Source organism: Oxyura jamaicensis, chromosome 19, assembly GCF_011077185.1.
Source record: "Oxyura jamaicensis isolate SHBP4307 breed ruddy duck chromosome 19, BPBGC_Ojam_1.0, whole genome shotgun sequence".
NCBI lineage: Eukaryota > Metazoa > Chordata > Aves > Anseriformes > Anatidae > Oxyura > Oxyura jamaicensis.
The window spans coordinates 5,114,192-5,140,889 of NC_048911.1; the positions used below are offsets into that span (position 1 = coordinate 5,114,192).

Sequence of the window (26,698 nt, forward strand, 5' to 3'; positions counted from 1 at the left end):
GCTGAATCAAGAATGTCGTTCTGAGGGAAGTAAGAAATTCCTGAAAAGAATTAAAATGTTGTTTAGCTTGCTGCTGGAATCTCAGAAGTGAATTGCAATGCCTACGAAATGTGCGTGGAGAATGCAGTTGGAATTCAAAGTGCCAGTAAATGACTACTTGTGCAGAGCAAAGCAAGGCATTTAAAAACAAAGTGCTCGCAGCTTCTTTTATCTGCCGGCGTCTGCCTTGAGAGACATCTTAAATCTGCACATGAGTTTATCTGATAGTCCTGAGCGGTGCTGATACCATCTCTGAACCCTTTCATCGGTGAAAACCTATTTAAGGATTTTCAGACTGTGTATATTTTTACAGATACTAAATTATATTTAATATATTATTTAATTAAATGTGATTAAGTAACCATGCTGTGATCGTACTTAAAACGAGTCCTGCCTCCTCAACAGTGTTTTCCAAGCGGTGATGTGGTGAAAACCTAAGTAACTTGGTAAGGGACTGTTATGAAAGACTAAACTTATTTTTTACTTCTGGATATGACTCATAATAATGCAAGCTAAGGCTTTTATTGCTCTGCCTGGAATAAGAGATGTAAGCCTGAAATTAAATCTGGAGTGCATGGTAGTAGTTCCTAAAAATTCTCCTGGTAAAAGCAAAGGTGAAGGAAAGGATATAAACTCTTCCTGTCTACTGCATACTTTGACTGATCAGCTTTAATCCCTAGATATGAAGGAAATAGCCTACAAGTATTTAGCAAGCCTTATGAACTCATAAATAAAATGGGGTTTTTACAACATCCACAAAATATTTGAAGTTTAAAATCAGAGATGTTTTTCTAAATGGCAATTTAATAGCAGATTGCCTCCTTCTGACATTTTTCTTTGTCAAGTACCTATAATGTCTTTTTTTGCCGTAGCCAAATATGCTAGTGAAGCTCTTTTTAAAGTAAAAGTGCTCCACTAAGTAAAAACAAACTTTTTGAACAGGATTTTGTTCTGCATGTTACCGTAATTTTGGCTGTGAATGGATAGGGAGTTAAAACAAACAAACCTCAACAAAAAAAGACCAGAAAACTAAATGGACTTGCATTGTTGTTGGCACTTGTCTGAAACAAAGTCAGCCTCAAAATAACCTCCTGTTGTCTGCTTTTTCCTCTGCTGTGTTTTGGTATGACGTTACATCGTTAGGATGCTCTGTAAAAGCGCGAGGCAGTCGTAAGTACATTTTCGCTCTGAGCACTTCTTCCCAGAAGCGCCTTGCTGAGCTGTGACAGCTCGCTGATATTTACTTCCATTATGAATATAGCACTGCCTTGGAGAAATAAGATATTAACTTGGTTCTGTTCCCTGGGGGAGTATCATTTGTGTATTATGTAGGGGAAACTGAGGCACAGAGAACTGACCTGATCAGATGCGCAAGTTGTCCAGGACAGAGCAAGAAACTGAAACCAAAAATCCTCACCCACATTTGTCCCTTATTTTTTTTATTCCATTACTAATCTGAAAGTGATTTCCCAATGGCATTTGTTGAACTTTAGGTCTCTTTTAAAAATAGGAATAAGTGGTGTATGATTTTGTGTGTGTAATCCAAAATGGGGCAATCTCTGCTGGACTGCTGAAGTGAGAAAAGAGGAACTCAAAATGGAAGGAAGCTCACCGTGATGTGACAAGGCTGGGTCGTGGGGAGCTTCCTCGCAGCAGGAGGCCTGCTTGAGCTGGAACGTTGGGTAAGTTGTTTGGGATCTGAGAACAAAGGGGAGATGTTTGGAGGCTTTATTTTTTAAAAAAATAAGTGTTCCTTGTTGCTAAAAAGCTGTGTGAAAGTACAAGACAGCATAGTATCTGTTCCCAGCCTCCATGATAGTCGGTATGTTTTTTCTTAATGCCCCAACATCAGTATTTAGTCTATTACAAAAGTCTTGTCTGTCGCTTTACAAAGCAAACAAACCCAGGATGGAAAAAGGCACTCCTCCCAGTAACTGAGAAGCAAAATGAAAATGGGACCATGCCTGCGTACTGCAGAGGTTGGAGGAAAAAAAAAGGCGGCAAATTAAACAAACAAACAAAAATCAGATTTATTGGTTTATAATGCCCAACGGTTTCTGGAGCACTGACTCATGGTGTCTGAATGCTTGGGCTTGCCAAAAGCCGTGCACTGAAATGTGAACCCAGGCTGCTTGGGCCATATATGGGAAATTTCCTCTTTGTGACGAAGGTGCGGAGTCCAGAAGATGCAGGTCCTTAAAGGCTGCTTGGAGCTTTCCTTACCTAGTATCTGCTAAGTCTTTTGAAAGTCTTCCTACAGGTAGGATCCAACATGGGTTTCATGTTCAGCAGTCCTGACTTTCTGCTTGGATAAACATAAACTCCAGCACGTTTAGGTGAGCTGTGCCTCAGGATGGTGCGCTCTCCTGCTTCTGTTGGCAGTTTGTGTGGGTGCTTACGGTGCTTGGCACACAGTTGTAATGTTCTGCTGGAATCTGTGTGTGGAGACGGGACAGTGAAGGAAGGTGGGTGGCTTTCTGTTTTGTCATGGCTTTAGTTGCAAGAGAGGAGTGTTTACTTGTATGAAGGTAATCTGCACTGATAGTGTAGGCAAGCTCCTCTGAGAGCTCTTGCAGCATCTCCTTGGGATGTTAGCCTTCAGCTCGCTAGCCAAAAATCCTGGACAATATGGTTGCTGTTTATTTAATGTTTCAGTCTGAGTAAAGCACAGATCTCAGTCTGTAATGTTACTAATCCTTAGTGTTCTGCAGAAACTGAGGCTGAAGGAAGGCAGCATGAAGACAGGCATGGCAGTCAAACAAGAGCAGTGGTAAAGTAACTGACTTGAATCTTTCAGCACTAGATACCGTAGGCGGTTGGAAATGGCCTTTTTTTTTACGACATCTGTCCCATGGATGTTGCAAGTAGTTCCTGTTGCTCTACTGACAGACACTGGATGGTAAGGCTTGCGCTTTCCTTGTTTTTAAGCTCTTACACAGGCCTGCACGTAAGCAAGTTTGAATTTCAAATGCTTCAGTGCTAATTGGAGACTTTTTTGGCACAAAAAGGATCGTTAGTATTTATGAAAATACTTTAGGAGTGCAGCTTCAAAGCCTCTCTCAAACTTTCACCTGTACTAACTTACCACAAGTGAGGGTGGGTATTTTCTGTTGCCTACAGATGTGGTGACTAAGTTGTAAATGAACTGACTTCTGGGTTCCAATCTCCTTTGTTGTCTGAATAACAATACTAGCAGTCAGGTTTGCTGCGTTCAGTATCCTGGACCTGCCTTTCTTTAACCGCTGACAAACCCAAAAGTACTCTGGCGCTCGAGGAGAACTGAGCTTTCACGCTATGTCAGCTGTGACGTGCCTGCTGGTCTTTGTCCCCATCTGTTGCAGGACATAATTTGCAGTTGCATTTTTTTTCTATTTCAGCACTCAGCCTGGATTTGAATTCAGGTTAATTTGGAATAAGCATAGCTAAGAAATGAGTTTGTGCTGTTGGTACTTGTTATGATGTGCCTAAATTACATGCGTTCAGATCTTTTTCAGCCTAGCCAAGTAAGTGGTCTTTTTTTCTGGCTAGAGTTAAACGGGTCAGAGGTTGCCTACCAGTCTGCACAGATCTTTGTTGCAAGCTGTTTTACAGCAGAATCATCCATCTGAATGTGTTTTCCCCCGCATGTATGAATTCCTTGGGTTTTCGTTCATTTTCTACTACCAGTTTGTGAAAAAGAGGCAATGGGAGAGTAGGCTTTGTGCACGAGGAGTTTTGAGGCTATCTTCTGATTCTAAGAAAAGACTTAGAAGTGTACTATTCAAATAATAAATCCCAAGCTTGCCATGAAAAGTAATTTAGGGGCTTTCCAACTGGCACTGTAGCTCATCATTAAACGCTCTTGACTCTTGGTGTCTGAGACAGTGACAGCTCAGAGCCTACAGAGCATTAGTGCCAATTGCAGTCCCAATTTCAGACACATTTGATGCAATTCTGAGTGCTGAGACGGCATCACCTCCAACACAAGCTCAGCTGTTGCACGAATAACACTGCAAGGCTTGAGATTGCACTTGTAGCGATCTCTGTTTTGGGAACAGCCGCTCTAGAGTACTCCATCTCTCCAAATCCTTACGCTTGTTACACCAGGTGGGACGGGGATTTTGTGTACACATCACTGCAATTTGTGGTGAGATGCATGTTATGTACTGTGCTCTTACCCTGCTTCTAGGAGCTGGAGGAGCAGTGGCTGGATAATGCCTCCTTCTCTGCTCAACTGCCCCGTACAGTTGTGCTTCGTTCCAGCGATTAGCTGTTGATGAACACGTAATTTATTGAGCTGGAGAGAGAGCTCAGTCAAAATGAAACGAGACGTGCAGCAGTCCTGGGCCAAGGATTTCAACAGAAACAGCTTGATGTCTTTTTATTTGAAATGGGGACTGCAGTGAGAGGATGAAGACACGACCAGACATCCCATCCGCTCCTCCCATTTCTCCTCCTGCTCGCTGTGATCCCCCTGCTCAGAAGAGCATCGTTAAAGCCCTGCAGTGGTGATTAGCTTTTTCCTTCTTGAAAGCTGAGGTGACTTGAAACTGTTCCTCTGCACTACTGGCTTAAATTGGGGAGCTGCCGTTGCCGGTTTGTAATGTCTGAGTGCTGGAGTCACTCCGCTCATAGCAGCGTTCTGCAGCAGAAACGGAGTGATTTTTATTATGGGGACTGCAGAATTTTCAAAGGGGTGAGGGGTTTGTGGTGTTAGCAGCAGGAGGATTCCCTGAATTGATTACGTTGTGCCTCTGGAGACCATTTCTGGCTTTCGGGTGAGCACACATCCAGCCAGCTTGCCCCAGCTATTGCCATGTGACTGTCACAGCGGTAGTCCAGGTGGGTTTTGGGATGGAACAACTTCCTTGAACAGAGCTGGTTAGGGAAGCCGTGCAGTTATTTAAGTTTCCAGATTTTCATATAGCAATTCACTGCTATATATTGCAGTTATTTTAGCAGCTACTCAACTGCTTGAAAAAAATGATATCTGGCTGAAACTAAATCCAGGAAAGACTTGTGATGTGAATGAAAAGAGAAAAAACTTTAGAACACGAGCCAGGTTCCGTCTTTTTCCCATAATGAAAAGTATCTTTGTAAAGGTACCTGTGTAAAATGGTACACGGCAATCTCAGATTTCTGGGCTGTTCTGATTGCAGAATTTTGGACAGAGAGCTTCTGTTTTTGCAGTCACTTCTGTGTGCGGGATGGAGACAGAGGTCCACACATGCAGGATGCTAGGCAGGTATGGTAACAAAACGCAGTGCTTTGGAATCAAACTTCTCCAGAGTTTTCTTCTCTTCCTGACTTTATTTATTACAGCTGACTTAATTCTGGTTTGGTGATAAGTGTTCTGCTTGGTGGAAGTATGCACCATATTTTTTGCTGCTATTGTTCAGGATAGCAAGATAGTGGAAAGGAGATAGTCCATACCTCTTCCCAAATAATTTTTCATAACCCCAGATAAACTAAGGAATTAAGCTAAACCAGGTAAGAAAAATACTTGTCCAAAACTAGCCAGTCATATGATTTCATTAATCACTAGGGGGTTTTGTTGTTTTGTTTGTTAGCTTGCTGAAAGAACGTCAGCGACTTTTTGCAAGGGAAAAAGCAGGCTGTTGTTGAATTTCCATTTTGGCAGATGTCTCAACCTAATTATGTGTAATAGCAAGAAGAACTTTTAATCTAAATATTTTTTTTCAATATATACAGTGCAATTTTAGGACAAAATAAACAGTTTACATTGTAATAATACACCCCCCAGGTACCCAGTTCCTTTTAAAACAAAACAGGACTTCCAAGGTTCTCTTCTTGGGAAAAACCATTTGACACAAGTTGTGCTTCTGAGAAGGAAGAAAACGGGTGAGTGCTGTGTGCAATTCAGGTGCAGAGCCTGGGAGTCGAGTGAGACGGCTTCTTTTTTGTGACTTTGGTATTGGCTTACTCTGCAATGCTGTATAAATAGCACAGCTTTCTAAAAGCATTTTCTCAGTTTCCAAATGAAAATGTCGGGTCTCTGGCTTCAAAGAGGTGCTTGAAGCGCAGATCCTGTGCACTCATAACAGCAAAGGGGGATTTGCTGATGGCCAAAGGTGCTTGCACTACACACAGAGCATCGGCAAGCCTGGCACATGGTATGCTTGCAAAGTAACATTGAATGCTGATAAGCACTGGGAGAGCTGTAAAATGTTCTTGGATTACCCGGCGTGTTTTTTGATGTATTTGAGGTCTCTAATTCTTAATCTTCTTCTCTTTAAACACGTTTTCTAAAGGCTTACGTCACAGAGGACTTGCTCCACTGTAAACCAGGTCATAGCAGCATAAAGGGGTCTTTGTGTGATGGTTTCCTTTGTACGATATAACTTGGAAATTACTTTGGTATTTTCACTTCTCGTGGAATGGGCAATAATTTAAGGCAATAGCGTTTCAGCGGAGCTGTGTGGGGTTGTGTCTGTGCAGCTCCAGCTTTTTCCTGCGCTGCTTTGCGCCCTGCCCCAACGGGCTGCGCTGTTTACTTTCTGCTCTGTGGTAAACGGATGTCACTTCCTTGATTAAAATGCTGGTGTGCGGCCAAATTCCCGTCCTTTGGGCTCGGGGAAGCAGCGCACCTCGCAAATGCGCTGTTGGACGCGGCCGTACACCGCTCTCCATCACCTGGCTGGGCGCGTTGGGATGCTCTTCGCCTCTGCTGCTCGCCTGGAGGCTTTGGAAGGCATCGTGGCTGCGTTAAAGAGGGCCTGAAGATGGATTGCTGGAGTGTACAAGCCAAGCTTCCAGCCCCGTGGTAATGCATCTGACGGGGAAGGTGTAGGCAACTCCATCCACCGGCGGTGGCTGGGGGATGTGAGTGTGCCAGGGCTGCTCAGGGGTAGCTGCTGGCCCTGACAGCAGGCGTGCTGTGCTCCCTGGTGCTCCAACGCCTCACCAAGACACCACAGAAAATAACTGGGATGCTTGGTTCTGACGAAGTTTGGCATGGATTGAGCTGAATGCCTCATCCTCTGTGTAGCTGGATGGTTTCTGAGACTGGCATCGAAGTTGCTGCTCGGACTGGTGAGCTGTCGTGTATTTGTCTTCATAAAGATTGTCGGTGTTGCATGCTTAGGTGCCTGGAGATGAGACACAGCTAGTCCCTCCAGAACAACACTTCAGTTTCTCTTCCCTCAGACCCTCCTGTTTGTAGCTGTGGTACAGCTCTGATGTGTGCTTGTGTATTTTTGCAATGTGCGTGTTGTCAGGGCACGATGTGGACTTGTACCTTTGCTCATAAGTGCATTTTTCCTTTCCCTAGGTAAAAATCTAAGGTGCTTAATCCAGTTGTTATATACAATGAACTGGGTTTCCTTGCTTCCTGTTAGCTGGTGCCCACTCTTCAATTTCTTCTTCGTGCTAGTTAAGACGCCAGCTCTGCAAATGTGCTCAGACTGACAGCCTGCCTCCTCGTGCCTCTTGCAGACACCTTGTTTGCTGAGTTTTCCACCAGCCCCAACACGTGGCTTCTTCCATTTACCATAATTCAGGTCTCTGTGCCTGTGACACAGACTAATTAAAATGAAGCTTAATGAATAAATGTCATTTGAGCAGATTATAGCCTTGTTATCAAGTAAATACTAATTTGTGATGGGGGAAGCAGTGATTTCAGCTTTTAAATGGCAGGTTATTAGTGGAACTAATTTTAGCAAGGCATTCCTTATCAGTGCAGGTTTACTTTTAATAAAAAATGAAGAATTAGAGCAATGAACAACCATACAGTGCTATTAACGGGGCAAAAAAATGGTTAAGTAAGTCATTGCAAAACAGCGTTCATGAAGGTGGCATGTGCTGAATTTTGCAGGGGATACTGCATGGAATAGTAACATAATTCTAAAAGTGCTGAGGCAGGACATGGGTATTTTGAAGTCACACTGCCCTGTTCTGGCTTCCTGAGCAGGCTTCAGTAATCTTTAAGGCCCTGGAAATAGTGGAAAATAGTGTTTTTTTTCTTTTTTTTTTTGAATAAATTTAATCCTGGTCACCTGATGTTCTGTTGGAAGCGGTGCCTTACCAGTGAACGTGGCGTTGTGGATGCTGCACGGTGGATGGCAGGTCAGACGTGTGTTTTTGGATGGTGCCTGTACTTGGAGCACAGACCTCGGATTCTGTGGCTTGGCAGTTGGCTGGCAGACGGCAAAGAGTGAGGGGAAGGGGGGAGAAAGGAGGCTGAGACCCTGTGGTGATCTCACAGAAATCTCTGAGAAGCGGGAGGAAGCAGTTCAGGAGCATGGGGCGCTGCTGGCAGGGAGTGAGAAAGTCGGGGAGGGTGGCCCCTGAGCGATGCGTGAGTTGGACAGGGGAGCTCTGTGCTTCAGGGAGCTGATGGAAGAGCAGCTTGGTGCGGCAAGCAGAGCCACTAAAGCAGGAGGTGTGAGGGCAGCTGATGGAACTAATGAGCAAGCGTGATTGTTGGAAAGCATGACCTGGCAAGGCTGCTGATTTATCATGCATCTCCCTCCCTTTTTGGCACCCTTCTGAATCTGCAGTAGCCTCAGGGGTCGTCGGCCTTGGTGTTCCAGTGGCTGAAGGACTCTGGGGAGGAAGAGGAGGACTTGGTGCTGCGGCCTCTGCTCATGTGGGAGCAAAATCAGCTGCTCGTGGGAGCACAGTTCCTTTTGATCTCTTAACTCAAGTGTCTTGTTTGTGCTATTGTATTCCAGCTCCTAAATTCCTGAGCAGCCAAGCACACTCATGGACAACTTTATTCTGTTGAGTCAAAAGCTCAAAGATTCTGAGAAATGTTGGTTTTGCTTGCTCTGGTCTCTTACTGTTTGCACTCTTATAAAAATTCCCTTTATTTTCCTGTTCAAACATCAACCGAAGTTCTCCTATACAGACAAAGCCTGCCCTTTGATAGAAATCCACAAAGCATGTGTAATAAATCCTGTGTGTAGCCAGTGGTCGCTGATATTCCAGCCAGAAGGGTTATGGCATTAATATTGCCTCTGCAGTAAGAGGTATTGTGAGATTCTGAGTTCAAATGCTTGCCTTTTTTTTTTTTTTTTTTTTTTTAAAATATTATGGGAAGCACAAAATCCCAGGAATGCAATATGAATACTATCTCCAACAGGGTATGGGAGGAAAGCTTCTGACATCAGTGATGCTTCCTCTGGAATGGCATAACGCTCGTAACGTTACACAAAACTCGTGGAGATGCACAGAAGATGTTAATGAACAGCTGGTGACATGAATTTGAGCCTGCTGTTTAAAATCAGTGAAAAGAGTCGCAGCATTCACAGCTTCATATCTGAGGGGAAAAATAAAAAGCAATCCAGCAGAGCGTGGTAGCGTGGTAGCACTGTCGTGCCTACAGACCCAAGCAACTCCCTGCCTCATCCGCGATTTATTGGATGCCTTCTGGCTTTTCATTAAAGGAACTCAAGAAAGAAAGTAGAAGAGCACCCCCACCCTGCCAGGAACACGCCCAGAGTGATAATTGCAGGTGGGTGGATGTGTTTGCATGGCCAGGTTAGGCTGTCTTTGATCTTGCACCTCCAGCCCCTGCTATTGCAGGCACCCTGAGCGCAACACGCGCTTGGGGTGCAGGGCAGGTCTGCGTGGCCACCAGGAGTTCTCTGGTGATTGCCTGCAACACAGCTTCAGGTCCCCCAAAGCGTGATCTGTTCTCATCCTGCAGCTGCGTAGCTAAAACATTTACTTTCTCCTGTTGGCCAACATGAGCAGCTTGTCCAAGAATAACGATGCCTGCTGCTGTCAGTAATGCCTCACGCCAGCAAGTCGACCTCCTCTATTCAAGAAGTTGCTTGAGAACTCCAGAAGACGGTGGTGTCGTAGGCATTGCCACATGGATGTGCTAATGTTGGTCAGGTAACTGTAGGGATGTATCAAGCACCATAAAGCAGCAGCATTTTTTGCTGGGAAATGTGGCAGGGCAGTTGTTTGTTGCAACTGGGGTGCTCCCTGCGTGGAAAACTGTCGCTCGTCTGCAGAGGTTTGACGGGCCTTACGTAGGGCAGTGCTTGCTAGGTACAGGACTCGAACTGCCACGTCTGCACCAACAACCTGTCCTTCCAAAGTGCTGCTTACAGAAATCATCAGCTTCTGGGTGGTGCCCATGTGCCTCTGAATGGGTAATGAGATAAATAAGGGAGTAATTAGGCTACAGAAGACATTGTAGAGCAATCTAAGAAATTGCTAACTTGAAATCTCACCCTGAAGTACAGCTCCTGCTTCCAGTCCTCCTCCTCAGGTCTGCAAGTGGTGCTGTGCAGAGCAAAGGAAAACCCCTTTTGGAGCAGGTGCTGAATCTTACCTCTGCTTCCTGTCATCTCCCTTCAGAGAAATTGTGTTGCACCTTAAATCTCAGTCCAGCCTGCTCGGTAGTGCAGCCACCAGTTAGCAAAGCTTCACCCAGCTGGTGGTAGCATGTGAAATTCATGCTGCTGCGTTGCCTTTCCAGCCATTAACAGCTTAATTATTGCTTTTCAGCCACTGTGGCCCCGTGGGAATTTGGAACTAGTAGCGAGTATCTAGGAAAGGAGGTGGGCTCATGTGGCCTCCTGAGGTGCAGAGCATGATGGCTGCTGCACGGGCGGAGGTTTGTGAGCTCCTTCTCTTGCCCATGGAGAGGTTGGGCAGGGCTGGGGCAGGAGGGCAGGCTGCTGTACAGCACCGTGTGCCTGCAGGGACATCCTGCCTTGTCCCAAGGGCTGGTGGCAGCACAGGGGTGCAGGGTGCGCCTGCTCAGGGCAAGTATGTGTTCAAGAGGAGCTCTCCAGCCTCCTGGAAAGTCAGAGCTGTTCGTTTCTGTACACCTAGCAGACGGCAGCACAAAGCAGTTTCAGCGAGGCGCCTTTGTCAGTGTAAATCCTGCTTGCAGACAAGCTTAAACTTACACACCAAGGTTCTTAAATAATTAAAACCTGACATACGCTATTACAGGCTGCGGAAACGTGCCTGGCGTACCTCCGTGTGCTCCTCTTAAAGACAGAAGGTGCATTTGGGAAAAGCTGTGCAGACTGGAGGGCAGGCCTGGTTGTAGCTGTCTGCTTGTGGATGTTTCCCTTCCATGCTCTCACAGACGAGCAGAATTAAGGTTCTTCTGAACGAACATCTGAGCCTTTTGCGCTTTTCATTTCCTAGCAATAGCACAACGCTACAATTTCAGCTGAATGCGGAGTTCTCTTATTTTATCCTTGTTTGTGCACTCCCTTGTGTTTTTCTTCCCGAAGTCTGACGTGTTGCAACATTCCGGAGTGAATTACTGGGCTGTCTTCTTAGGAGAACAAAGTTTTGGGGGCAGGCAGTAGCATTTGTATATTCCGCTGTCGTGGGTGGCCTTTGGTTTGCAGGGGTCTTTGGAGCAGGAAGAGAAGAGACGATGGACGCAGCTTTCCCCTGCTGCAGAGCCTGTGAATACAAGTTTCACTGTGCAGAAGTCTCTCGTGTTGTTTAGATTTGCAGTTCCTAGGAAGAAACCTCCAAACAGCATAGTTTAAAATACAAACTCAGTGTTTCCTAAATACATAGGATCTGTTAATGTGTGAGGAGGACCGATTGCTTGAAAATGAGTCTGCAGAAAGAAAGAGTAACTGTTTCTTCCTGTACGATATGTGAAGTATGTGTTTTGATTGCAGTGCAGCGCTAGCACAAGTGGATGATGTGTTATTTCTGTTCGTGGAACATCTCTCCATGTATTTATCAAGTGATAATTACCTTTGCTTACACAGGATGACAACCCTGGCATGTGAAACTAAATGTTAGGCTGGGACACTGGAGCTGTACTGCTGCCAGTCGCAGACCTCAGCTCCCTGTGTCGGTGAGAACTCGCTCTGCTTTTCCCTCGATTCTTGTTTATGGTTATAAATACCAACTGCATTGAAGCTTGTCTTCTGACACCGAGTTTTGTACACGAACCCAAGTAGCTGGGGGCCTGAAGGCCCTCGCTGGTTTTCTGTGACTGTCCCGTGTGCTTTCTGTGCAGGACGTGCGTGCTCCTGCCGAGGTGGTCGGCTCTCTGGAGACGCTGGGCAAGCACAGTAGCCTGCTTGTTGTGTCTGAGGGTGGCTCCAAGTGATGGGGGGGGAGGATGGTCCAGGCACCTACAACATTTTCTGTCAACACTCACCAATGTGATTTTTAGGGCTTAGTAGAATCAGCTTTTGATGGCTTTAACATCACAAATATCTGTAGTCCTGTGCCCTGTGACTGTGCCATGCTTTTGGTCACCCCGTCCTTCCATCAGCCGCCTGGTGCTCCTTTTTCTGTTACTATCCTGCTATTAGAGATCTCAGCACTGTGAACATCAGTTACACCACAAATTGTTTATCAGTCACGAATCTGCAGATCTTCACACAAACACTGAAATCTGCTGAGCTGCCAGGGTGAACTCGTCGGTAAGCTCACCATTGTGAATCCTGAAAGGCGCGCGGCCGCTGCAGCCACAGCAGCCACTTTGACAAGCCACGTTCAGGCTTCAAAAGAAATAAAGATACCACTAACACTACAGATACTGGAGCTGCACCAAACTGCAGAAGCTCTCCAGTTCAAGTATTTCAGCCCCAAAGACGTGACACAGCTTCAAAACAAAACCAAACCCCGGTTTGTTAGCGTGTTGTACCAAATAACCCTTAGGGCTCGTACCAGCCCCCTTCCCGTGGGAATCTGGGTTTTTGCAGTGGCAAAAAATGACTGTGGTGAGGTAAATGAATTGGCTGCATAGCTGGGAGATGTTTTATTTCCAGATTATAAAACTGAGCAGCTGCCGAACGCTGCCAGTGATGGACTTGATTGTGAAGACATAAGAAACACAGTCCAGGAGCTACAGCGTGAATGCAGAAATGCAGAGGAGGCAATCTGTATTCTGTTTACCATTAGGTGATGACACGTGGTGTGTGCTCTAGAAACTGAATGCCCAGATGAATTCAGATTTCTTTGTAAACTCCCCAGAGCCAGTTTATAGCAGCGTGTTTCTGGAATACTTCTGCATGGGTGGTCTTAGAATACAAGGCCGTGCATTTTGCGCTTGGCTGCTGGGATTTTAGGTTACGTGTGCATACGTCACTGTTTGGCTCGCAAGAAAATAAACAAGCGATTACGTGTCTCATATGCAATTGTTTTCCCAGGTTAGTTAGTGGAAGCTAGTACCTGAATTTTCTTGAATGACTAACATTACTGCACGATGATTTAGTGTTTAAATGCTGCAGATTTGACTGAGAACTGGCATGTGTGAGATCAGTGGCTCCACTCCCTTGTCCTCTTAGGTTTGTACTTGTAAATTTGTGAGGGATTTAGAATGCAGTTGAAGAATACTCATCTGTGATCTAGCTGTTAATTATGTCTCATATGTATCACTTAAATAAAATGGGAGCTTGTTATCTTTTCCTGATACACGAAAAAAAGTGTGTTATGCTTACAGCAAACTAATCGTAGAGCTTCGGCCAACTGGAACATAAAATTTATCTTATCGCTGGCATCTCTTGACACTTGAGAAATTCTACTAACAGCAGTCCCGAACTTTGTCCTTTCTCACCAAATGCAACGACTGGTTGCGTGGTTTTTGTGTGTGCGCATTGAAGTTAGAGGAAAGCTCAGGCCTTACAAACGCTTTCAGAATGTGAATCGATGGTGGGAAACTTAAATATCAGATTTATTAAATATCAGATCTCCCTGATTTGTCCTTGCTTTAGCTGTCAGGTTGCTCCTTGTGCCATGTTTAATATATATATATTTTTCCCCTTCCAGGTACTATGTGGGCAAGCTGTTGTAACTGGTTTTGCCTGGATGGCTCACCTGAAGAGATGCAGCCGCAGCCAGAGCAGGGAACTGGAGCCCAGGCCTACTCCAACCCTGGGTACAGCTCCTACCCCTCTCCCACTGCTTCTGAGGAGAGCTGTAAAGCATGCGGGGCGCACTTCGACAATTCCTCCAGAAAGGTGAGTTGTGAACGTCTGCCCTGGTGCCACTGACTGTTCAGTTTGCGGTGTGCTGTCTGACGTCTGCTTAATTACCAAGAGCTGATTTGAAGAGAAATGGGCGCACGTTAGAGGCATCTGATTTGAGGATACCATATGGAGTAAGACAGCTTGCCTTTGCTTCTGTATCCCTTAGTCATTCTTTCGCAATTAGCAGGCACAGTTAAAGATGATTAGAGATGTGGTAGTTAACCTGAGACTTGGCTCTCCTGGATTGTAAAAGAAGGTGGCCAAACTGCTTGTAATCATTTAAAGGAGCTTTAACTTGAACGTTAGTTTTTCATTTGTTATTTTAAAATGTCTAATGCTCTCTAACAAAAAGTCGTGGTAAGAAGTTCAGTGTTCTATCTGTGCTCTCAGGAAAGGAAGATCTACGTATCTCTTGCAAACTAAAAAGCCATATACGTTAATTGAGGGCGTGTTGAATTGCTGAAGCTTGGTGCCAAAACAAATGACAAGCCAACCGGAAAACAAATCCATTTTATCTTGTCTATAGACTTCACTTGCAAGCATAGAGATGCCAAAATATTTGTTGCCATGTGATGTTCAATTAGACAGTAAACCCTGTCTGGGACATTATTTGGGCATGGTGATTCCTATAACGCTGCTTTTAAAATCTTCTTGTGAGGAAAGCTGTTCAGAGTCCAAACTCCTTGGCTTAAGAAGCGTCTGATACATTCATCCACGTTGGCAAATATCTTTGAGATATTTTTTGAGATATTTTTGCTGAGAAAGGGGAAGTCTTGGTAGAGCTGTTGCTTTCTACTCATGGAACAACAGGGATGTTTATTTTTGCACTGAGAAGTGTTACTGCTCCAGATATCCTTACAAGTTGGAATTTTGGTAATATATTTTGAGGTGTTACTCCCCGTAGTGGTTTGGGTACGTAAATGTGCTTAGACGTTTTTTGACAGCAGGCAGATTCTGGGTCAGCTGGGAATAAAAGGTACAATCACTGCACGTGAGCGTGCACGGTATTGTCCTTGCAAATACTTGCAAAAAGAATTATTCTGAATCCAATGTTAACTCTTGTGCATACAAGCAAGTAGTGGACATAGATGATTCTGCTTTGAAATGTAACTACATCATGAAGGTATGTGTGACCTATACTATACCCAGTGCTAGGCCTATTTTCTCCTGTTATCTTCTGAAATGTACGTTCCAGTATAAGCTGTTTTCAAAGCAGTGTCTTGTGTATGAGTTATTGATGCCGCTCCAGGTATGTGAGAACACGGACTGATAGGGGCTAGGTACAGCTCCGGTGTGTAAGCTGTAGAGGATCTGCTGAAGCAGTGTAAGATGTTTCTGCCCCCAGCAGATCTCCCTGTTTTCCTGCTGGAGTTGGCTGGCTGCGTTAACTGGGACAGCAGAGTACAACGCATGCTTCTGTCTCAGCTGCTCCCATTCAGTGCAGGCTATCAATGAAGATGAGTTTGAGGCTTATGTTCTGTATTGTGGAGGGGGGTTCCGAACTCACAGGCCACCTCTCTTCTGCCACCACAACTACTGCAATCCCTGGGACTGACGGGAGCTGGGTGGCTACAGGTGGTAAAGCTTAAACAGCTGCAGGAAGGTCTGCTAGAGCTCAGCCATCAGCCCTTGGCCTCCAGAGGAGGATTTGACATAAAGAACTGCATACATAACTTATAGAAAAACTGACATGTTTGTAAGCCATGTTAATTCTTTAATTCTGTTGATGTGGATGGAGAAAGGCAGGAAATCTTACTGAGATGCAACAAGACCACAGAAAGCTGTGCTTTGTCCCAGGAGAGAGTACCTTTGAACTCTAAAGTCCAGCTGATGTTTATACTGAAATACAGTGGATTAAAACAAATTCTTTCCACGTTGCAGACCATATGGATAACTTAATTTGTCTTTAAAAAAAAAAAAAAAGAAAAAGCAGATTGTATTTTAAATTCTTAAATTTTAATCATAATCGTATTTTTAATTTTCTTATAACATGGCACCAACTAAAAGGACTAGGGTAGGGAACATACGAATGAGCATAGACTTGTAAAATGCTTTTAAGTAACTGTTGGAGCATCTTTAAAAGATGTAAAGCTTAATTTTGGAAACAATCTTTTTTTTTTTTTTTCTTCCTTAGCTGACTTTTTTGATCTTGGTGTTCTGCAGCAAAATCCCCACAATCTTTTAAATTTGAAACGAGCATTCTTCATTTCCCTCTCTGCCAATGGAAAGCTATGGCAGGCGTTTCTGGGGGATATGTCAGATTGTTGTTCCTTCCCCGTTTTCTGATTTCAGTGGCTTAAATTGGCTGACATTTCAGGAAGATGCTTTTCTTTGCATACTTCCAGAAAAAGCTCCTGGCAAGCTGGAGTGTCAGATTTGGAAAAAAAAACAAACAACACTAGCTGTGCTGAAAGCTTGAATATTGGCATTTCTTCCTTTTATCCTGCATACGGAGAAGAGCCAAGAGCATCAAAGCCCCGTCCTGGTATCTCTGGGAGCCTAGCTGTCGGAGCACCCCATCAGCAGCAGCTTATATTTGGGACAGGCTTCTGATTTCAAGTATTTTGCTTCTACTTGACTACCCTGTGATTGTGCTACCAGTTAGAAATAGTAAGCATCGTTCAGAAGTGGTCTGACCTTTTAGTAACAGCCTTTAATTTACAGCCACATCTGAAATGCATTGTTCTGAAGAGAACGTGGTCTTCAGGCACTGCCTTTTCAGAGCTCAACAAATGTATCAAAAGCTGTAAAAGCTGCTTAATGCTCAGGTGCAGCAAGCAGCTTCTGTGCGTGTTCAAATACCTGACGCTTTGATACAGGCTGGGAATGAAGACGAATCCCAGTGGCGAGCTGATAAGTCAGAGGCTTATCAGCCTGCTTTTATTTTGACTTCTCAAGTGTATCATTTGATAACTAAGGCAAACTTGTGTTATTGCTGTTAATGGCTTGCAAGAAGTATGTTGGATAATGCAGCCCTTGTGCTGTGCTCGCTCACGTGGTACCTAAACACAGAAGCACTCAAGTAGGCGTTTTCTGGGTTAGAAGGTCCTTGGCCATACAGCTCCCTTGGGAGCCGAAGTGGCAGTCTGCAGAGCACGGGGAAGGCTTCCCTCCAGCCAGAGTAAAGCAGAACATATATATACATACGTTTTTTCCTCAGTTTTTCTGGTTGCTCTGCTGTCAGGATGGGCAATTGACAGAAGGAAAGCGCTGTTAATGTGGTTATTTTCCATTAATCTGCCTTTGTGGAGTGTTTGTGTCCCCACTCCAGGCATGTGCCAGCCAGAAGTGCCTGCCCCCAAACTTTTCAAATTAATGAATTGTTCCTACAGTCTTGGGTTTAAAAAAGCCACTAATGCTTCTTTTAATAATGGCCAAGTTATGGAAAACTTTTCAGAAATTGATGGTATATGGAGATTGACTTCCATCAGCAACGGAGCAAGACAGGAAAGGCACTTCTACGTGGCGTGCCCCCAAATAAACAGCTATTTTGAGACGAGGTTTCAAGTCCGCATGAGGTTCTCTCTGTGGTAAAAATGTTCATGTCTTAATGTGCTTAGGCAGGAAGCTGGGACCTTTCCCACTAACTGTCATTTTAAGTCTATTACAGGGGCTAAATGAGAGGTCTGGTGGTTGTAATTGCATGGGTGGTGTGGGGCAGGGGGGCTGCCAGGCTCTAAAGGGGTCAGAAGGAGCTTGTGTAAGCAGTGTATTACTCCTTTAAAACACGAGAAACACCTACTTTCTTTGAACTGTGAAATTAGAAATGTTCTTTAATCACTAGGAGCAATCCATGAAGCTTTTATTTTGTCTATGACTTTGTATTTGTTGATTCTCCAAGTCTTCACGGGTATTTTCCCTTGTACAGCTCTGAAGGATTAGGATGTTAGAATAAATAGGCAAATTTATGGTGACTCATAAATAGAACAGGGAAAACTATTTATCTCCCAAGCAGATGTAGAAGTAAAGGATATAAATCATAAATATCTAAGCACAGCCTACAACTCCAGTGATTCAAGGTGACTGTTGCTGACTGGTCTTTCTGAAGCCTTCTTGATTTTGCTCCAGCAAACATGCACAAACCCTTTCAGAACGAGGAATCTCAAAAGAAAGGAAATGCGAGCCTACTTGGCTCATTCCAGAGGTGACCGTTTCAGGGTAGAAATGATGTGCTCTGTCAGGACAGGAAAGGAAATGCCATCTGTAGGTGCTGCCTGTTGAGCTCCATTTCGTAGGGCTGCTGGTCTTCTCTGAGACTGTGAGTTAGCATTCCTTAACCAGCACTGAAATAATCCAGTTCTTTTTCCCCCCCTCAGGACTTTTTTAAGGGTGCATAATGTGGCTGTTCTGCTGCTATTCCTACTCAGAAATGCAGGATTTGACTTCCCCAAGTGTTGAACGCTTTCTGCAGAAGTCAACATGGACCATGAGTGCTTGGAACTTCTGAAAATCAAGCCCTGAGTGATATCAGAAGAGAATAAAATATAAACATTAAACAACGGAACTTGATCTGAAAAGTTTTAAAACATCTGGGGCCTAATATTTCCAAAACTTCCAACACTTTCTGTCTAGTACCTCAGTGTTAATATTATTTTTAAAATTAAGTAGCTGGTTTTGATGAATAAGTGTTAAATTCTTTTCTGTTTGTCAGACAGTTGCTCTTATGGTGAAAAGAAGATTCATTTAGTGACTGCGGCAATTTGGAGAGGAAAAAAGTGTGGGGGTCGCTTGTAGCATGTACAAAGCAAAAAAAGAAATGTTTGTAAGTAGTTCCCTTCGATGCTGGAGCTTTCTTACTGCACAGAGCAGTGCTTTGTTGCTTTATGAAGCAATGCACAGCTAGCTGTGATGCACTCTGCAGTCTGCTGCCTCCTAAATATCTCTTGATTTCATCTGTGGCTTAAACTGGAGGAACAGGTCCAGACTGTGGGCAGAAATCTCCTGTCATTTGAGGGAATTGTTTCAGGATATATTTAATTCTGGGTAGGTCTCTGGTGTACGCAGTGCTTCTCTAATATCTGAGGAATATAGTGGCCTGCTCATAGGGTCAGTCCTTTACCTCGCCTAGGAGCGTGCACGCATACTTGGCACTTTGTTGTAAATTAGAAGGTTTTCATTATGCCCTCGTAGGGGTCACGGCTTTTACCTTGGCTTCCAGGTGCCAGGGGAACGCTGCCTGTGGCTGTTGTGCCCTGCTGTCTCAGGGCATGGCAGATCCCTTTGATTCTGTTCCCTTCTCTTCCCCAGCATATCTGCTTGGACTGTAAGAAGAATTTTTGTACGTCCTGCTCAAACCAGCCTGAAGGTGGTCCCCTCCTCTGCCACCTCTGTCAGCGTTTCCGAGCCACAGCTTTTCAGCGGGAAGAGCTGATAAAGATGAAGGTGAAGGATCTGCGAGACTATTTGGCGCTCCATGAGATTTCCACAGAGCTGTGTCGTGAAAAGGAGGACCTGGTATTTCTGATTCTTGGCCAGCAGCCAGTAATTAACCAGGAAGATCAGATAAGAACAAACCCATTTAATACTAGTGCCTCTGGACAGCAAGACTTTGTGATTCTCCCGCCAACCAGCACAGCATCTTCTACCTCACGTGATGCGTCTCCAGCGTCTGCAGATTCCATCTCAAATTCACGAGCTCAGGAACATCAACAGGTACAGTCTCTAACCAAAAGCATCTTTCACATACTTGTCCATCTCTGTTTTTGGATTAACTACTAAGATGCTGCATGAGGTTTCCAAGTAGGTAATGTGCCATAAGAGTCTAACACTATCCATGCCTGCTTAAAAAGCAAGAGGGCTTCTGTTTAGAGCAGCTGACAAAATGCTTCAGTTGCATTTTACACATGCTTTTCTCAGTTGTGGTGTTTTTTAATATTAATCAATTTGGAGTGAGGACTTCACATTTTCTTACAGAATAACTAGGGGAGTTGTTTTACACTGCTGTGCTGCTGCACCAAAGTGGAATGTGCCACTTCTGTGGAATTTCTGCACTAGTGGCATTTAATTTGGTGGGCAGGGCTGAGCATAGTGAGCACTCACTCTGAGAACATCAATATTTTGAGGTCCTTTGAGACATTTTTTTTTTGCCACTAGCTACTTCCTGTGACTAATGGTTCCTTTGGTATGCGATGTCTGTGTTGGTGCACAGATCTTTCTTGTGCGTTGATGTTGACACCTTTTGACAACCGTATGTAGGTATTAGTTGTTGTTACTCTTGAATTCATGTGTGAGACAGCAAGCACTGTTTAAAGCAATCCTGCAATTGAAACTGCTGGGAAAGCCTACTGTGAGACAGGCAAAGTTCTTGGTATCTCCTGCACCCAGATCAATAGAAGACAAAACCCCAAGTCTGTTGTTAGCCTTCAGTTGACGATGAATGCTGTTCTGAGGAACCTTGTAAAGGGCATTTGAATTTAATTGTTTTTATTGATTTTGCTTTGTTTGTCTTTCTGCTATCTCGTATGGGAAGTTTACTCAGTGTCTGACATCTGCTCCCAGTCCTATTCCATAAGCTAATAGGTATGTTTAGTTCCTTGTGGACTGAGCTGTGGAAGTGTCTGTACCTTCTGCTTCCTCAGCAGATATATCTAGTACAAAATAAAGAGGTTCATTATTTTTTTTTTATTTTTTTTTTCTACATTAGTATTTACCTTTGTTTTTTATTTACATTATCATTAAAGGGCCTTTTTGTTTTATGGATATTGTCATCCCATTTTTTTTACCTGCACATTCAGCTCTGTAGTCTTCCCTTACTGTCCTGTAATACATTACAGGTTCTTTTCTCGACTCATAGGGCACCCTACTTCTTTCATTGTTATTCCTTGATCTTATAAATATCAACCAGTTATCACCTCGCTAGGATGGTTGCAGTCTCCTTCCTCAGTAGGGAAACCAGAGGGGAAAGATAGCTGCTGAGGGAAGTCAGCTGGGATTACACTGCAGTTCCTTTCACTTTGAGTGCTCTGAGCAACAGCCCCTTCTCCAGCTTTGGTTCTGCTGGTCCTTCATGTAGTGTCTCCTGTTTGTCCAATCCAGAACCCAGCCGAGGAGGTACTTCTGTGTGGTTACTCTGAAGGTGACTTTTGATGTCTCTGAGTATTTTTGTGGAGGGGTCTTATAAGGAGTCTTGCACTGATATGTGGTGTGCAGTCAGGCTGTGATATCACGCTGGGTCACATGCTGCAGCCACTTCACAGTGAAGGATTGCCTAGCAGTGCCAGGACTTGCACCGTGACCTTGTCGGGGGCCCTGCTACTGTCCTACGTCCACATAAATTTTGTTCTCTTCCTGACCCAGCCTCACGAGAACATCATGTGGGAGCTTATTGTAAAAGTACTCTACCAGGGTGTAAATTAAGTGGGACTCTGGAGGGTCAGATGCTGCACTTCCATCGTTTTACACATCTTAAAATTATTTGTTTCTAAGTGCTGCACAGGAAATATCTTCTGCCAGTGTGCCTAGCTTTTACCTCGTGCTATGGTTTGCCATACCAGTGGGTGGGGTTTGCAGTTGTACTGAACTATCAAGCTTATTTCCCCCCTGGTAGAGATATGCTGTTGGTAAAAGCTTTATTTCCTCTTTTAGGCAATTGGGTATGTGTCTCCAAGCCAAGTCGATATGACAGGAGTTGAGAATGCACCAGAAGCACCAACAGAGGAGGAGACGCAGGTTTGTGACCTGGAATTAGACAGATAGCAAGGAACACCAAGTTTCCTGTGCTGTATTTGCCACCACAGAATCGTTACTACAGAGATGGGTGACTAAACAGTAATTCAGCCTGACCACCTGCAGATGCAACCAACCCCTTCTATAGCATCATCCTGTCCTCCACATACAGAAAGAACTGGTGTCACTTGAACACTATAATTATAGGAATGATTTATTTCCATCTTAGGATTTGTATTTCTGATTATTCTGTGAATCCCTCCATTTATCAGTTATATGTACGTCCAAACATTAATTCCTGCTAGTGCGCATGTTGAAAGCTTATTTAAATGATAGTGCTGGTTGCTGAGAGCAAGAATTGTTCCATCTTTGTTCCCTTCCAGTCTACTCACTCGGGAGATAACCTGGTGCTGGGGAGGAAGGCTTCTCTTTCTGATCTAACAAGCATTGGAGACATCAATGCACTGTCTGTGCGGCAGCTGAAGGAAATTCTTGCTCGCAACTTTGTCAACTACAAAGGCTGCTGTGAAAAGTGGGAGCTGTTAGAGAGGGTGACTCGTCTTTACAAAGAGAAAGACCTTCAGCACCTAGGTAAGAAATCTAGCAAGCATGTACCTGATTTCCCTTTCTGCAAACAGTTGTGGGAGTAAAACTTACCTTGTTTCTTTCTCTTGTGAGTGAGAGTAGAGGTACTGTATCAAGCTCAAATTAGAGTGAAAGCAGCACTGTTTGTATGTCTGAGAGGAGAGCATGATGCAAGCTGTGGAGAGTGACTTCCCCATAGTAGGAATAAAGGAGAACCACGTGGCATCCATCTCAGGGCTTCGTATAGCTGTGGCAGATCGTGCTGGTTGCTGCAGCACCCACAGAACAGCTGATGTATGGCTACAGACAGGACTGCAAGAGCTAGAGTGAGCTTTCATCACTCGACTTGTAGTAACTGGCAAAGAGGCAGAAAATGCCTTAGCTTAAACCAGTGAAAAGTAGCTGGTCTGTAGAGCAGGTGTGTAGTCAGTGACTGTGGCTCCTGCTTCTGAACAGCTGTGGTTATCTGTCCTTTGGTTCTGTCCTTTTAATCACAAGGGGAACCTTCCTGTGTGTGACCTGCACCTGCTGCGCCTGCACGGTTGACTGATGAAGAGATAGTGGTGTGCTAGAAGTGTGTAGAGAATCTATCTCGCTTGACTTTCAGGACCCAGTGTCTAATTCTTGGTGATGAGTTTTGAAAACACCCCTCCCTCCCCCCTGACTTGCAAGTTGTTTATAGAACTATATATAGAAGTATATTTTAATGCTTTGACTTTACAGATAGGTTTGTTTCTTGCTGTTTTCCAAAGCAGTGCTGTTTTTTAAACATCTCTCCAAGTTTTGTCCTACACCTATGATGAAAGATTTAAGACAACCACCTCATTTTTGTATTCTTCTTTCAGTGCATTTTGTACTTTTGACAGAATTTATCATTTTTTCTTGATTAGTTACCCAGTGTGTGCATATGTCTCAGCTGTGTTCAACAATATTGGCGAGCTTGTGTAACATCAAAGAAACTGGCAGAAGGGGCTACTGAAAGAGTAGTTCTAGGAAGCTACATTGCATAAATTCCGACTGTCTTAAAAATTGAGATATCATTCTAGATAGTCGCTTATCTCTGTGAAGCAGTAGCTGTTGCGTAAGCTCAGTAGAAGAGAAAGTTTCTTGCTTGTTGAACAACCTGTCCTCATCGGAGAACGTGTGAACCTCTGCATGGGGATCAGGAAAAAGGAGTCTTGTTTGTTTTGGTTTAGTAATCTCCCTTCAAGGCTTTCACCTCCTGCTTAATAGTACTGCTTGAGTAATTTTTTTCCCAGCTTCTCTTATTGCCACCAAATATTTTTTTCTTTTTATGTTGCAGTTTCTGACACTGACGATCAAACCGGTAAGTGATATTCTTAACGTTGCTTCATTTGTGTCATTGCTAAGAATCTCAGTGGTACTCTTCATCATACAGGAAGTACTGTGTAAAGGCTAAAGCCTTCTACTCCTTGCCATTTGACGGAGCAGCTACATTAGTGTATATGCAAAGCGTTTTTATCCCAAATCTTCAGTGTGCAAAGCACATTAGAAGCCCTTTGATAAAGACAACTCACAGATTGCACAATGACATACCTTTCCTTGTCTCATGCAGACTGTGGTCTCTTGTTTACTTAGGTGGTGCTGGGCTCCCTGGCATGGAGGACAACCTCTGCAAAATCTGCATGGACTTACCCATTGACTGTGTCCTGCTAGAATGCGGCCACATGGTCACCTGCACCAAGTGTGGGAAGCGAATGAGCGAATGTCCCATATGCAGGCAGTACGTTGTAAGGGCTGTTCATGTCTTTAAGTCCTAAGCGGAAGACTGGTGATGCCTTAAAGCCTCATCTGCTGTTAGGGAAATGGTCAAAATTACTGCAAATAGTTAGGTCAGAGATTAGGACGTGGCAGTATTGGAAGCTGGACGTGAGGGAAGAATGAAGCTTGGGGAAAATTGCTCTTACTCAAGCTATGTTTGGCTGTGCCCTTTCCACTGTACCGTTTTACACCACAGTGCCTGGACTCCCTGGAGGTTATTGCCAGCAGCAGACAAAATAATTAAAAACCAACATTCTAGAGTAACTTGATCCACTGGTGGAAGATAAACAGATGCCTGTCTTTCCACCACAAATACTAGATACTGAAGCTTCTGATTTTTCCCCTGAATAATAAACGAAATAGACTGGGGTCTCAAAAAGCAATGTGTTTTGCTGCTATTGAATTCTGATTCTACTTCCCCCATGTTGTGTTTATGCAACATACTACTCACTGTCAATTTAATTTTTAATGAATACATTTTTTTTTTTCAATTTAACTTCTTACCAGGCAGCCTGCCTCCAATTTCCATATTCAGAATGAATTTAATTCCAGCCTGGTGGGATTGTGGAAAAACGTACCATTTTATTTGAAGGTGGGCTGTGTATAACTGAAAAATGTAAGGGGACTGAGAGACTGTGAAACATACAGCCTTATCTTGCCTGGTGTTTTTTTTGTTTGTGCCACTAGGAGGGGAATATCTTGTTTGCCTGCTGTTAATTTGTTTGAATTCCTAGGCTCCCTTACCATATATGCTAGTAGTTGCTTTAAAATTGAACTGACCTCATGTGATTAAGGAGGTAAGAAGCTAAGGCTTGAGTCTTTTTTCTGGTTTTATGAGGAAAGCATACAGCTGAAGTGTAAGAATTCTATTGCTACACAATCATATTTAAGTACAGGTGACTTTCTTTTTAGAAGACACATGAAAGAAAGCAGAGGCAAACTTTATTTCCCCTGAATCAATAAAATGAGCAGAAGTGAAGTGCAGAGGCTTCTGTGTATTAATCAGCTTCCCTTTTTTCAGTTTTAGTCCTCTTTCGTTAAGCCTGCTTAGCAAGAACAATTTATTTTGTGATCTTTGTGAGGGTGGCTAAGAGATGCTATGGCCTGACAGATGACAATCACAAGATCTTAGAGCTATCCTCATGAAGAGCATGTTCCTTTGGAAGCCTTACTACAGAAAGCTGTAACTAGCCTCTTTTTCTCTCAGTGGCCTGCAAGTAGCCTGTCCATTTGGCTGGTAACGTGTAAGTTTCAGAATCTTGATGCCTTAATTTTTCAGCCACTGTGGCACTGCATACTCAGTTCAAGCAGTGTGTGAAGTTGAGTACCTTCTGCTGCAGGTTTTCCTATCCAACTTTCCCCTTTAAGCTCTGATCATTGAGTGTTCAAACACACTCTGCATGGCTGTCAGAGGAACAGCATAAAAACAAGTGTTGACTTAAAGCCTCTGGACTACTGGAAAGTGCAGTTACAGAAACGATCACCAAAGCCCTCTACTTTTGCAGTAGTTGGTAATGAGTTAACAGTAAATTAAACTTCTGTAATATTTAACATGGAATATCACGTGAGTAGCAACTCACTTCTCAACTGGCACAGAGGGTCTCTACTTTGCAAGTAGGAGTTAAGCACTTAAGACAAAGAACTCTGTCACTCCGTAGTTAACAGAACCTCTGCACTATTGAGGTGGCCTCTGAACTCCATACAAATAAGAGCTGCTGAGGTTTATTTAAATGGAAATGCTGAGTTTTACCTCTTCCCCTGTTCAGGTTGTTCTTTAATCTTTGGCTTAAGGTTTAACAGCTTCCAGCATGAGAAGAGAACTGATACAATTTAATGCATCATATTAAAAAAAATGCAGGTAAGCATTAACTGTATTTACTCTTCAAGAGGTACAGGAATATACATACAAAGCTTTGAACAGCCTCATTAGTAAATTCACTGTGAAAATTCATGTCCTTTTTCAATAAACTCAGGACTTAGGGGTATTCAACAGGAGGAAGACTGTTCTCCTGGGGGCAGATCTACTTTTATTGTAGAGAGTAGGCTTATTTTCTACAGCAGATAAATTGAGTTGCACAGCAGTGGTTGAAATCTTAGCAATGAGAAGATATACCCACCATGAGTCTGAAGTGTGCTTTCTGAAGGGAAAAGCACTTTTTTTGACTACACTCTTTCCCTTGCAAAAATGCTTTCTCTCATGGATATGGGAGACTTGTTTTTAAAGGGAAATCAAAATCTGGAAGAAACTGATTAATAATCCAAAGGAATATAATGATCTAAACTAATAAAGTAAATGGAAATATTTATGTGCTTTATGTACACTGTACATGGTTTAAATATTTTAAAGTTAATATTCTACTTGAAATGGCATGTTTTTCTCTATTAAAAAATCCTCTTGGTACTACAATGGTTAAACCTACTAGTTTTGGTACAGAAGTTTGGTTTATAATTTTATAATAAACTTGAAATGTGATTTAGTTAACTTTGTTTTCTGCCTCTGTTGCCAACAAGCTAGGACAAAGCAGAGCTACTTCTGATTTTTAACCAGAAAAAAGTTTGGGATACCCTGTGATTAAGTATCATAGAGCGGGATACAAACAAGTACGTAGATACTGAAGGGGAGAAAAATAACCGAGAACCCTAACTTCATCCTAACTTTATGAATATTACAAAGGAGAAAGTCTGTGAACCCTCAGAACTAAGGCAACTGA

General features: G+C 43.6%; 1 protein-coding gene across 11 annotated transcripts in view; it reads left to right on the forward strand.

Annotated features, from left to right (window-relative positions):
* The window catches only part of RFFL (ring finger and FYVE like domain containing E3 ubiquitin protein ligase), a 32,686-nt gene extending 6,226 nt beyond the window's left edge, over positions 1-26,460 (forward strand). For 6 of the 11 annotated variants that reach the window (XM_035343023.1, XM_035343022.1, XM_035343024.1 and 3 more), the window contains exons 2-7: positions 13,756-13,946; positions 19,203-19,607; positions 21,540-21,623; positions 22,004-22,211; positions 23,509-23,532; positions 23,805-26,460. In XM_035343023.1, the coding sequence (XP_035198914.1) occupies positions 13,756-13,946; positions 19,203-19,607; positions 21,540-21,623; positions 22,004-22,211; positions 23,509-23,532; positions 23,805-23,986 (1,094 nt within the window). In that variant the 3' untranslated portion in view covers positions 23,987-26,460. The other 5 variants (XM_035343033.1, XM_035343026.1, XM_035343029.1 and 2 more) reach the window with 5 other exon arrangements.
* The last annotated feature ends 238 nt before the right edge of the window (positions 26,461-26,698 follow it).